Below are 13,016 nucleotides of genomic sequence, written 5' to 3' on the forward strand. Positions count from 1 at the left end.
TTGTTCAGTGAGATCATGAACACACACTCAGTTTGTTTCACCTCCATCTCACATGTGGAAAAGAAAAGAACAAATAATCATCTCATTGATGAGGATCAGGATCTACACAGGTTCTAAAACATCACACAACCTGATTTCAACATAGATTTAGAAAACAACAGCAACATTAGTTATTTCAAACACATTCATGTCAATGTAATTATAGATTTCTGTCTTTACAAAGTGAGAACTAAATATGTGTGATAAAGGAAGGTCAGTGTTTGATTAACAGCTGATCTCTGTGCGGAGCAGAAACGTCACCACGACGAACTTTGATCAACAAACATGGAGACAAAAGAAGTTAAAGATTTAAACCCAGAATCTAAATCACTGCTTTTAATGACTCGAGTCTAATTGAGATTACAGAACTCAGCTGTGGATTCATGATTATAAACCCAAACTCCAGCATAGAGAGGGTCAGTGAAATGGATTTTGAACGTGTGGAGGAGAGTCATGGTGTCAGAGACGACGCTGTAGAACTCCACAACACCTTCTACGTGATACACTCCTACTTTGGCGGGCTGAAGACCTGGCTTTGGCTTCTTTATCCCTCCATAAACAATGTCATGACTGTTTCCATTACAAAGTACCATAGCCGATTTATCATAGAATCCAAATCTACATATTTTTGATTTCCCTACTCTGCTGATTTTCTCGCCTGTGACTGCTACACCAACTACGTCTACCCCCCCCACCTCCACCTCCCAGTAACAAGGTGGTTTCAGAGGCTTGCTACTCAGGACCTGACACCTATTAGTGAATCTAAGTTCGTGAGGACCATTAGTCTGTTGTGAACTCTTCTTACATGTTACTTTTCTGTTTCGCTTAGAAAATAACAGAAATCTGTGTGCTGTGTTTGGATCGAATTTGAATATCTGTTTATGTCTTAAGAAGTTAGCTCTGGTCCTTCGTTCTGGCTCTGGCTCTGGCTCTGGCTCTGGCTCTGGCTCTGGCTCTGGCTCTGGCTCTGACTCTGACTCTGACTCTGACTCTGACTCTGGCTCTGACTCTGACTCTGACTCTGACGTTAGCTCTGGCTCTGGCTCTGGCTCTGGCTCTGGCTCTGGCTCTGGCTCTGGCTCTGGCTCTGGCTCTGGCTCTGGCTCTGGCTCTGGCTCTGGCTCTGGCTCTGGCTCTGGCTCTGGTTGTGGCAGCCTGGGCTCTCCTGGCCTCTCAGTCCTTTCTGGTGCATCATGGAGTTCTAAGTTCTTCAGCTCCTCCGCTAAAGCAGCTGCCATGGTGTTTTTCTCCAGGACAGGTCTCGGTGTTAAGGTCTGTCCACACTGAGGACAGCTGTAGCTTCCTCTCTCCTCCTCTTTGTCCCAGTGGGTGTTAATACAGCTCCTGCAGTAGTTGTGTCCACAGACAGTAGTCACCGGATCCTTCAGTAGATCCTCACAGATCGAACATCAGAATCTTTCCTGGTCCAGCTGAAATTCTCTCTGCGCCATTTCCTTCCTCAGTGACTATCACCAATGACAGATGAGTTTCACTGTGTTAGTTTGAGCTCCGGTCTGTGTCTCTGCAGTGAACGAGGTCTGTCAGCTCTGGCACTTCAGCCTTGTTGGTTCCACCAATCCTTTAAATGTACATGTGATGTGAAGAGAATGAGGATATATATGGACAAAATAGAACTGGGTGTGTACAAAGACAAAGGCTTATCAAGTTTTTCCAGATTCCAGTAAGAGGAGCAGCACTTTATAAAAAAAATTGGTAAAACAACTCGGGGTTTGTTGGTGACGTTGTTCCTCAATTTCAGTTACATTAGAAAACATAGACAAACTGTGTCATATTAGAGAAGAGTCTGCTACAGATGCCTGATTTTAGTTTTTTAATCTTTCATTCCTTGGAAAATAGTTTTAAAATGTTTAACCGTTTAGAAGTGATACAAAAAACAATCTGGATCCAACCAGCCAACAAACCAAACCAACAACCGGGAGAAAAATAATCGAATTCTTTCTGCATCATCTCCCCTCTCAGTGATAATGACTGTCTGAGTCGCTCTGTGTTAGAAGTGTCACTATGAGCTCCTGTCAGCTCGGGCACATCACCACATGTTGGTTCATCTCCAAGTTGTGATGTGAAGGGAAGAGGACGAGGAAACAAATGGAGAAAAAACAGAGCTTGGTGTGTTTCAAAGTATGAAGAAGGTGGAGGGTTATCAAGCTTTTCCACATTACAGTAAGAGGAGCAGCACTTTACAATGAAACCTGGATTCAAACTTAGATTTGATTTGAGTTGTATAATACATGTTGACACCTTTGGGTTGTTGATGACTTTATTCCTCATTTTATTTTCATTTTACTCTTTTATTTGTTAAAACATTGATAAAGTCGGATGGTCCTCAATAGAGCCCCTCATCATCTGGAACTATGCATTCCCATGAAAAAAAATTCTAGATCCTGGATCTGCCCCTTGAAACTAAACTTTGATTCAACTATAAAAACTGCAGTATTATATTTTCCTCAAGATTTTAGCAAACTCCTTTGATGTGTGACAACTGGTATATTTCAGAACATCTTCCTGAGCCAAACCAGTGTTCCAAGATTGAAATAGGTTTTACCATATAACAAAGGATCACACACGTTCTTTGTCCACATGGATGTGACTGAAGCCGACCTGCTCTTTTCTTGATTTAATCCAAACTAATCAACAGAGATCGTGAACTCTCAGTCCTCAAAGTAACAAATTAAGATGCCATCGTTGTGCATCGGTGTTCAGAAAACAACCAGAAGAAACACAATGAGCAGGTCGTCCTCTGAGCAGTAGGTTGGTGGTCCGACCCCCCGTCCCCCCCATTCCGTGAGCAGAAGTGTCCTTGGGCAGGATACTGAACCCCACAAGGCCCCTGACGGCTGTGCTGGCAGTGTATCAATGATGCGTGATAGAGATACAGAGGGTTAAAAAAATGCTTGGTTACTTCATACGGGGGTCCTGAGATAACATCACAAATCGCTGCGTGGGGTCAGTCTAGTTTCTCTAATATCGTGCCAGCTGATCGTCGTTGTAATGGAGGATCCTTTGTCGCGTTGGCATCGGATGATGAGGGACCACGACCGAGGCGGCAGCTGATAATGGATTCTAACTGGCGGCGGTGGACAATGACTGTGGACTGTAGTGGATCCATCCTGATGCTGGATCGTGGTCTTGCTGCTGGCCAGAGACTGTGATTGCAGCGGGACTGCCTGACACATAGTATTGAAATATGTTTAGCCTAATGGATGCTGCTAAAAATCCTGATGATGTTTTCTTACACCTGACATCTATTGCACTTCTGTCCGTCCTGGGAGACGGATCCTCACATGTGGCTCTCTCTGAGGTTTCTACATATTTTTACCTGTGAAAAGGGTTTTTAGTAGTTTTTCCTTACTCTTGTTGAGGGTTAAGGACAGAGGATGTCACACAATGTTAAAGCCCCATGAGACGAATTGTTATTTGTGAATGTGGGCTATACAAATAAAATTTGATTGATTGATTGATTGATAACATCCTTTAACTATGATAGAGAGGGTAAAACTAAACTTTATTTCAATAATTAAAACTGCAGTATCGCATTTTCCTCACAAATCTAGCAAACTCCGATGGGTGATTTGTGACAATTTCAGAACATCTTCCTGAGCCAAACCAGTGTTCCAAGCTTGAAATAGGTTTTACCATTTAACAAAGGATCACATACGTTCTTTGTCCACATGGACGTGACTGAAGCCGACCTGCTCTTTTCTTTGTTTAATCCAAACTAATCAACAGAGATCGTGAACTCTCAGTCCTCAAAGTAACAAATTAAGATGCCATCTTTGTACATCGGTGTTCAGAAAACAACCAGAAGAAACACAACGAGCAGGTCGTCCTCTGAGCAGTAGGTTGGTGGTCCGACCCCCCGTCCCCCCCACTCTGTGAGCAGAAGTGTCCTTGGGCAGGATACTGAACCCCACAAGGCCCCTGACGGCTGTGCTGGCAGTGTATCAATGATGCGTGATAGAGATAGTGCTCCTGTGTGTGTGAATGGGTGGATGACCATACTGTACTTTTATTTGAACTCTAATCTTTGTTTGTCAACATGTTGTTTGAGCATTTTATCAGACAACCAAGGCTGCTGTTGTTTTTATTGTCTCTGTCTGACTCGATGATTTTACCTCTTTCTTTCCTCCCGAGAGGTTCATTGAGAAAGTTTTGAAGAACGTTGGAAGGGAACGTTTAAACATTGAAGTATTTAAACTACGCTTAAATGTCCCTAACTAATACCTTAACAGTTGATACAAGTATTGAACAACATGGCAAAATTACGCCCTGGCTTATTTAGGGACTTGGAAGTCTAGAGTTGTTGCCCAGCCTCTATCGTTTTTGCAGCATTTAGTAGAAGAATATCTCAACTCGTGACGGGTGACACAGTAGTTCCTCTCTACCCGACTCGCTCCCCATCTCCTCCCACGTCTGTGCAGTGGCTGCTTGAGGGTTGGTTGATGTTCTCTTGACAGGTTCTCACTCTTCTCTTCAAGCAGCAAAGTTTGTTTCGGACAAATTATGGGTTAAGACGTTTTGATTGAGTCTGTATTCAAACTGTACGACCCAGGAGCGTCTGTCCGTGAGGTGACCATTTCAGTCCTCAGTGACAATGACCAATGACCAGTGAGTTTCACTTTGTTAGTTTGAGCTCCGGTCTGTGTCTCTGCAGTGAATGAGGTGTGTCAGCTCTGACACTTCAACCTTGTTGGTTCCACCCATCTTTGAAATGTAAAAGTGGTGGGAAGAGAAAGAAGAAATATTTGGACAGAATAGAACTGGGTGTGTACGAAGACTTAATAAGCTTTTGCAGATTCCAGTAAGAGGAGCAGCACTTTATAAAAAAATTGGTAAAACAAGTCTGGGTTTGTTGAATGACTTTGTTCCTCAATTTGGTGAATCACAAGTTGTGATGTGAAGGGAAGAGGACGAGGAAACAAATGGAGAAAAAACAGAGCTGGGTGTGTTTCAAAGTATGAAGAAGGTGGAGGGTTATCAAGCTTTTCCACATTACAGTAAGAGGAGCAGCACTTTACAATGAAACCTGGATTCAAACTTAGATTTGATTTGAGTTGTATAAACATGTTGACACCTTTGGGTTTGTTGATGACTTTGTTCCTCATTTTAGTTACATTTTACTTTTTTATTTGTTAAAACATTGATAAAGTAGAATGGTCCTCAGTAGAGCCCCTCCTCATCTGGAACTATGCATTCCCTGGAAAAAAAATTTCTAAATATCAAACCTTTGACATGTGATTAAAATAAAAAATCCTGGATGACAAACAAACCGAGTGACTGACCGACAGGGGCGAAAACATAACATCCTTTAACTTTGATAGAGAAAGGTAAAACTTATTAGCTTAACAATTGCTAAAAGTAATTAACAACATGGCAAAAATACGCCCAGGATTATTTAGGGACTTGGAAGTCTAGAGTTGTTGCCCAGCTTCTGACGTTTTTGCAGCATTTAGTAGAAGAAAATCTCAACTCGCGACGGGTGACACAGTAGTTCCGGAGTCCCTACTATATTTTCTCAGGTTGTTTCAGAGTCTCAGACTCTTATTTCTAAATCTCTGTCCCCCTCAGTGTGAAGCTGAGCTGTGACAACAGCACATGCAGTCAGAGATGATACAGACTTACAGCAAAGTTAATGGAGTTCTGAAGAAGAACAACGACAAAGAGCAAAGGAACCATGTCAACAACTGTTCAGCTTCTATCAAAGAAAATGATAAACTGCTCAAACTGTTTCTATAAAACAAGTGACACCAAAGTTCTTTCTGTTCTTAAACAGTTGGATGAAGTTTGTCTGTGAAAGAGCAAAGAATCGATCCCAGTCGTCAGGAACCTGATCCTGAGGGTTTTTACCGTTTACTGTTTTAACTCTGCAGAAATTACAAAACCTCTTCAAGCAGCAAAGTTTGTTTTGTGGGTTGAACCTCGTACAAATTTGGTGTCAAGAAGTTTGGATCCAGTCTGGATTCAAACTGTATGACCCAGGAGCGTCTGTCCGTGAGGTGACAACGTGAAACACTGAAGCAACACGACAAACTCGTTTTTATCTTCACGACAAACGGAACGACCTCAAATCCACAACATCACAATATCTCCAATATGTGGCTTGTGTGTCAGGACTCAACTCAACGTCTTCATTCTGAAACTTCACCAAACCATTTCATTCCTCAGTGACAATGACCAATGACCGATGAGTTTCACTGTGTTAGTTTGAGCTCCGGTCTGTGTCTCTGCAGTGAATGAGGTGTGTCAGCTCTGGCACTTCAACCTTGTTGGTTCCACCCATCTTTGAAATGTAAAAGTGGTGGGAAGAGAAAGAAGAAATATTTGGACAGAATAGAACTGGGTGTGTACGAAGACTTAATAAGCTTTTGCAGATTCCAGTAAGAGGAGCAGCACTTTATAAAAAAATTGGTAAAACAAGTCTGGGTTTGTTGAATGACTTTGTTCCTCTATTTGGTGAATCACAAGTTGTGATGTGAAGGGAAGAGGATGAGGAAACAAATGGAGAAAAAACAAAGCTGGGTGTGTTTCAAAGTATGAAGAAGGTGGAGAGTTATCAAGCTTTTCCACATTCCAGTAAGAGGAGCAGCACTTAACGATGAAACCTGGATTCAACTTAGATTTGATTTGAGTTGCATAAACATGTTGACACCTTTGGGTTTGTTGTTGAATTTGTTTCTCATTTTAGTTACATTTTACCTTTTATTTGTTAAAACATTGATAAAGTAGAATGGTCCTCAGTAGAGCCCCTCCTCATCTGGAACTATGCATTCCCTGGAAATTTTTTTTCTAAATATCAAACCTTTGACGTGTGATTAAAATAAAAAATCCTGGATGACAAACAAACCGAGTGACTGACCGACAGGGGCGAAAACATAACATCCTTTAACTTTGATAGAGAAGGGTAAAACTTATTAGCTCAACAATTGCTAAAAGTAATTAACAACATGGCAAAAATACGCCCAGGATTATTTAGGGACTTGGAAGTCTAGAGTTGTTGCCCAGCTTCTGACGTTTTTGCAGCATTTAGTAGAAGAAAATCTCAACTCGCGACGGGTGACACAGTAGTTCCGGAGTCCCTACTATATTTTCTCAGGTTGTTTCAGAGTCTCAGACTCTTATTTCTAAATCTCTGTCCCCCTCAGTGTGAAGCTGAGCTGTGACAACAGCACATGCAGTCAGAGATGATACAGACTTACAGCAAAGTTAATGGAGTTCTGAAGAAGAACAACGACAAAGAGCAAAGGAACCATGTCAACAACTGTTCAGCTTCTATCAAAGAAAATGATAAACTGCTCAAACTGTTTCTATATAAATCAAGTGACACCAAAGTTCTTTCTGTTCTTAAACAGTTGGATGAAGTTTGTCTGTGATGGAGCAAATAATCGATCCCAGTCGTCAGGAACCTGATCCTGAGGGTTTTTACCGTTTACTGTTTTAACTCTGCAGAAATTACAAAACCTCTTCAAGCAGCAAAGTTTGTTTTGTGGGTTGAACCTCGTACAAATTTGGTGTCAAGAAGTTTGGATCCAGTCTGGATTCAAACTGTATGACCCAGGAGCGTCTGTCCGTGAGGTGACAACGTGAAACACTGAAGCAACACGACAAACTCGTTTTTATCTTCACGACAAACGGAACGACCTCAAATCCACAACATCACAATATCTCCAATATGTGGCTTGTGTGTCAGGACTCAACTCAACGTCTTCATTCTGAAACTTCACCAAACCATTTCATTCCTCAGTGACAATGACCAATGACCGATGAGTTTCACTGTGTTAGTTTGAGCTCCGGTCTGTGTCTCTGCAGTGAATGAGGTGTGTCAGCTCTGACATTTCAACCTTGTTTGTTCCACCGATCTTTGAAATGTAAAAGTGGTGGGAAGAGAAAGAAGAAATATTTGGACAGAATAGAACTGGGTGTGTACGAAGACTTAATAAGCTTTTGCAGATTCCAATAAGAGGAGCAGCACTTTATAAAAAAATTGGTAAAACAAGTCTGGGTTTGTTGAATGACTTTGTTCCTCAATTTGGTGAATCACAAGTTGTGATGTGAAGGGAAGAGGATGAGGAAACAAATGGAGAAAAAACAGAGCTGGGTGTGTTTCAAAGTATGAAGAAGGTGGAGAGTTATCAAGCTTTTCCACATTCTAGTAAGAGGAGCAGCACTTAACGATGAAACCTGGATTAAAACTTAGATTTGATTTGAGTTGCATAAACATGTTGACACCTTTGGGTTTGTTGTTGAATTTGTTTCTCATTTTAGTTACATTTTACCTTTTATTTGTTAAAACATTGATAAAGTAGAATGGTCCTCAGTAGAGCCCCTCCTCATCTGGAACTATGCATTCCCTGGAAAAAAAATGTCTAAATATCAAACCTTTGACATGTGATTAAAATAAAAAATCCTGGATGACAAACAAACCAAGTGACTGACCGACAGGGGCGAAAACATAACATCCTTTAACTATGATAGAGAAAGGTAAAACTTATTAGCTTAACAATTGCTAAAAGTAATTAACAACATGGCAAAAATACGCCCAGGATTATTTAGGGACTTGGAAGTCTAGAGTTGTTGCCCAGCTTCTGACGTTTTTGCAGCATTTAGTAGAAGAAAATCTCAACTCGCGACAGGTGACACAGTATTTCCGGACTCCCTACTATATTTTCTCAGGTTGTTTCAGAGTCTCAGACTCTTATTTCTAAATCTCTGTCCCCCTCAGTGTGAAGCTGAGCTGTGACAACAGCACATGCAGTCAGAGATGATACAGACTTACAGCAAAGTTAATGGAGTTCTGAAGAAGAACAACGACAAAGAGCAAAGGAACCATGTCAACAACTGTTCAGCTTCTATCAAAGAAAATGATAAACTGCTCAAACTGTTTCTATATAAAACAAGTGACACCAAAGTTCTTTCTGTTCTTAAACAGTTGGATGAAGTTTGTCTGTGATGGAGCAAATAATCGATCCCAGTCGTCAGGAACCTGATCCTGAGGGTTTTTACCGTTTACTGTTTTAACTCTGCAGAAATACAAAACCTCTTCAAGCAGCAAAGTTTGTTTTGTGGGTTGAACCTCGTACAAATTTGGTGTTAAGAAGTTTGGATCCAGTCTGGATTCAAACTGTATGACCCAGGAGCGTCTGTCCGTGAGGTGACAACGTGAAACACTGAAGCAACACGACAAACTCGTTTTTATCTTCACGACAAACGGAACGACCTCAAGTCCACAACATCACAATATCTCCAATATGTGGCTTGTGTGTCAGGACTCAACTCAACGTCTTCATTCTGAAACTTCACCAAACCATTTCATTCCTCAGTGACAATGACCAATGACCGATGAGTTTCACTGTGTTAGTTTGAGCTCCGGTCTGTGTCTCTGCAGTGAATGAGGTGTGTCAGCTCTGGCACTTCAACCTTGTTGGTTCCACCGATCTTTGAAATGTAAAAGTGGTGGGAAGAGAAAGAAGAAATATTTGGACAGAATAGAACTGGGTGTGTACGAAGACTTAATAAGCTTTTGCAGATTCCAGTAAGAGGAGCAGCACTTTATAAAAAAATTGGTAAAACAAGTCTGGGTTTGTTGAATGACTTTGTTCCTCTATTTGGTGAATCACAAGTTGTGATGTGAAGGGAAGAGGACAAGGAAACAAATGGAGAAAAAACAGAGCTGGGTGTGTTTCAAAGTATGAAGAAGGTGGAGGGTTATCAAGCTTTTCCACATTCCAGTAAGAGGAGCAGCACTTAACGATGAAACCTGGATTAAAACTTAGATTTGATTTCGATTAAAAGATTAAGATACATTTATTTGTCCCAAACACATGCACAGACATGCACAAGCACACTCATGCAAGGAGGGACATTTAACCTCTGCTTTTAACCCATCTGGTGCAGGACACACACAGCAGTGGGCAGCCATGTACGGCGCCCGGGGAGCAGATGTTGGGGGAGTAAGGTGCCTTGCTCAGGGGCACTAGACAGGGTAGGGAGAATCCTCTTGGATTTTTGGACAGATCAATCCAGGTTCGTCTTTTTGTTGTTTCTCCGTGGAGTCGAACCAGAGACCTTTTCTGCCCATTGTCCAAGTTTCTGCCACTAGTCCACCGCCTCTCTAATGGCACTCTCTAACGCCTCTCTAATTTGACTTATATATATACGTAACTTGACGTATAATACATGTTGATACCTCTGGGTTTGTTGATGACTTGGTTCCTCATTTTAGTTACATTTGACTTCTTTATTTGTTAAAACATTGATAAAGTAGAATGGTCCTCAGTAGAGCCCCTCCTCATCTGGAACTATGCATTCACTGGGAAATTGTTCAAAATATCGAACCGTTGACTTGTCCTGGATCGGCCCCTTGAACCAACAAATCAACAATCAAACAAACAAGTCAAACAAACCAACTAATCAACCAACTAACCAATAAACCAACAAATAAACCAAGAGACTGACCCACAGGGGTGAAAACATAACATCCTTGGCCGCAGTAACTAAGATAGACCCGGTGTTTTGTTTTTCAACATTTTATCAGACAACCAATGCTGCTGTTGTTTTTCTTGTCTCTCTGACTCAATGATTTTTCCCTGTCTTTCCTCCAGAGAGGTTCATTGAGAAAGTGTTGAAGAACGTTGGAAAGCAGCATGTGGACGTGGACAACCTGTCGCTGCATGACCTGGACCAGCTGTCCAGCCTGATCGCCGACGCTCTGCAGGTGGTCGACAAGGACCAAGGACCAAAGACGCAGGCTAGAACCAGACCAAGAGACCTGGAGGGAGAGCTGAGGAATGATGAGGAAGAAGAAAGAGAGGAGGAGGTGGCTGCCAGAGATGAGGAAGAAGAGAAGCTGTTGGCAAATGCTCCAACGCTGAAACCTCAGGGGAGCACTCCTATAGTGCCGGCAGAGCTTCAAGGTAATTTTATGGTGAATTATTGTGTGTTTTTACACAATTAAAAGTATTGAGCGAAAACTCGAAAGCAAGTCCATAGTACATGCATTACTGTGAGGGCTGGACTAAACAAAAAAGCCGTGTTCAAATAGCTTGTCTCTAGAGTGTAATATAAAAATCAATTTGAAAATAAAAAGATGTCTTGTTTAGCTCTGTTCAAACAGCTAGTTTTAATGGTTCAGTGTCCACTGAGACCACTCCAACATTTAAAAATGTTTAAAGTACTTTTAAATGTCCCTAGCTCATAGCTTAAACATTTCTAAAAGTAATGAACAACATGACAAAATTACTCCCTGGCTTATGTAGGAGCTTGGAAGTGTATAGTTGTTGAACAGTTTATGATGTTTTTGCAGCATTTAGTAGAAGAATATGTGAAAAAACTAAATACTTCATTCGATTTATGTCTTTGTACCAACAGAGCGCCACACGGAGGCCGAAGAGCAAAATGTGAAGGACACGGTAAGCCTTCATCAGTCAGTCGGAAAAAAATACTACTACTGAACTTTATTGTAAATTATTGAGGAACAAAGCAGTTAAGATTCTGTATGAGGAAGGAAATGAGCCCCACAACCTGCAGGTCAGCTACTGTACATGGTGAAAGTAAATCAAGATCTATACTTACTTATTATAATAGATTGAAATTAAAGCGTGCAAATTGGTTTTCTTGTGTTGTACGCAGGTTTTGTTCGCTGACCCTGTTCCTTCTCGCTCTCGACTCTTTGACGTGTTTTTCAGGCCGAGGACGGAAACCTGCTCACCAAACTTCTCGCCTACTTGGACAAAACTTCCCTCAACGCCTCCCCGTCAGCAAGAAACTGGCATGATGTTGCCATGGAGACACCCAGAGGCCAACCGGTGGGGCTGGAAAACGTCCAGAGTCGGACCAGCCAGGTCGGGGTAGCGGTGCAGAAGAAGGACGCTGCTCAGTCTGTTGAGGAGGTGTCGGAGGTGCAGGGCTGGATCAAGGAGGTGGCGCCCCCTCCTGCCGCGCTCGTGTACGAGGAGCCGCACAAGAAGACGATGCATGTTCCCGAACTTCAACTGGACGTCAAAGACAGCAGGAAGAAGGCTGAAGATGATGTCTTCGGTTACGTTATCACAGACACAGAGTGAGTACAAATAATCTGACATAGAACTGGCACAGGGGTATTGAGTACTTCCCCAAAGGTGGTTATCTTTCCAACTGCGTTTACTAGTAAGCAGGTTTACACAAAACTACTCAGGTGATTTCAATGGAAGCTTGGTTTGCTGGGACATGTCACAGGGGAGAAGTAGTAACATTTTTTAGATCGAATAAATTATTTTTCTCAGCAGTGTTTCTAAAATAATTAATACAATACAATTCATGGTGGAAGCATGTGGTCAGAGAATGTTTCTCTCACGTGCAGCAGATTCCGAGGTTCACAGAAGAAAAGCAGAAACCATGAGGTCTGATCGTCTGCGTGGACAGTAAAAACATTATGGACGAGAGAACTGCAAACACCAAGCTAGAGATCCTGTTTTCAAGAAGAAGTGAAACACTTTTTTATTTTGTTTGTTATGAATGTGGCAGAACAAATTAGAATATGGTGGCCATTACAGTCTAGATAGTTTATGGGATTCACTGCTTTGACGTGGAGAGATAGAGCTTCAGCCTTGGCGGAGGTATGTGTGCCCTCCTAGGGATTTAATTGGTGTTTGTCAGCGGGATTATGTAAGAACTACTCAACAAATTTCGTAGAAGGCAAGGTGTCTGGGCTTGACAATTGTGGTGCGGGTCCGTTTTTCATTTGATATCTGTACTAGAAGAGCGTCTTTATGGCTTCATTTCAAATCCATCGGGCTTGTGTACGGAGAAAAAATTACACAAATGCTGTCTCTGTCCAAATATTTATTCAGGCAGAAAAGAAGCGGATTGAGAAAACAGGTTTTCTGAACCCTTGAAACAGTTTCTATGATAGCAGGTCTTGAGTCAGAGTATAACATAAGTATTTCCAAAATGAAACAGTTCTTGCTTCCTCTTCTCAGGTTTTT

At 41.7% G+C, this 13,016-nt stretch overlaps 1 protein-coding gene across 1 annotated transcript in view; it reads left to right on the plus strand.

Moving 5' to 3' along the window:
• Positions 1 to 13,016, plus strand: part of LOC133017781 (receptor-type tyrosine-protein phosphatase N2-like) — a gene marked incomplete at its 5' end in the record, with an annotated part of 140,385 nt that overhangs the window by 19,164 nt on the left and 108,205 nt on the right. Inside the window, 3 exons of the mRNA XM_061083968.1 lie at positions 10,656 to 10,967; positions 11,422 to 11,462; positions 11,739 to 12,112. Of these exons, the coding sequence (XP_060939951.1) occupies positions 10,656 to 10,967; positions 11,422 to 11,462; positions 11,739 to 12,112 (727 nt within the window). The remainder of the gene's footprint in view (positions 1 to 10,655; positions 10,968 to 11,421; positions 11,463 to 11,738; positions 12,113 to 13,016) is intronic.

Source organism: Limanda limanda, chromosome 13 (assembly GCF_963576545.1).
Source record: "Limanda limanda chromosome 13, fLimLim1.1, whole genome shotgun sequence".
Classification (NCBI taxonomy): domain Eukaryota; kingdom Metazoa; phylum Chordata; class Actinopteri; order Pleuronectiformes; family Pleuronectidae; genus Limanda; species Limanda limanda.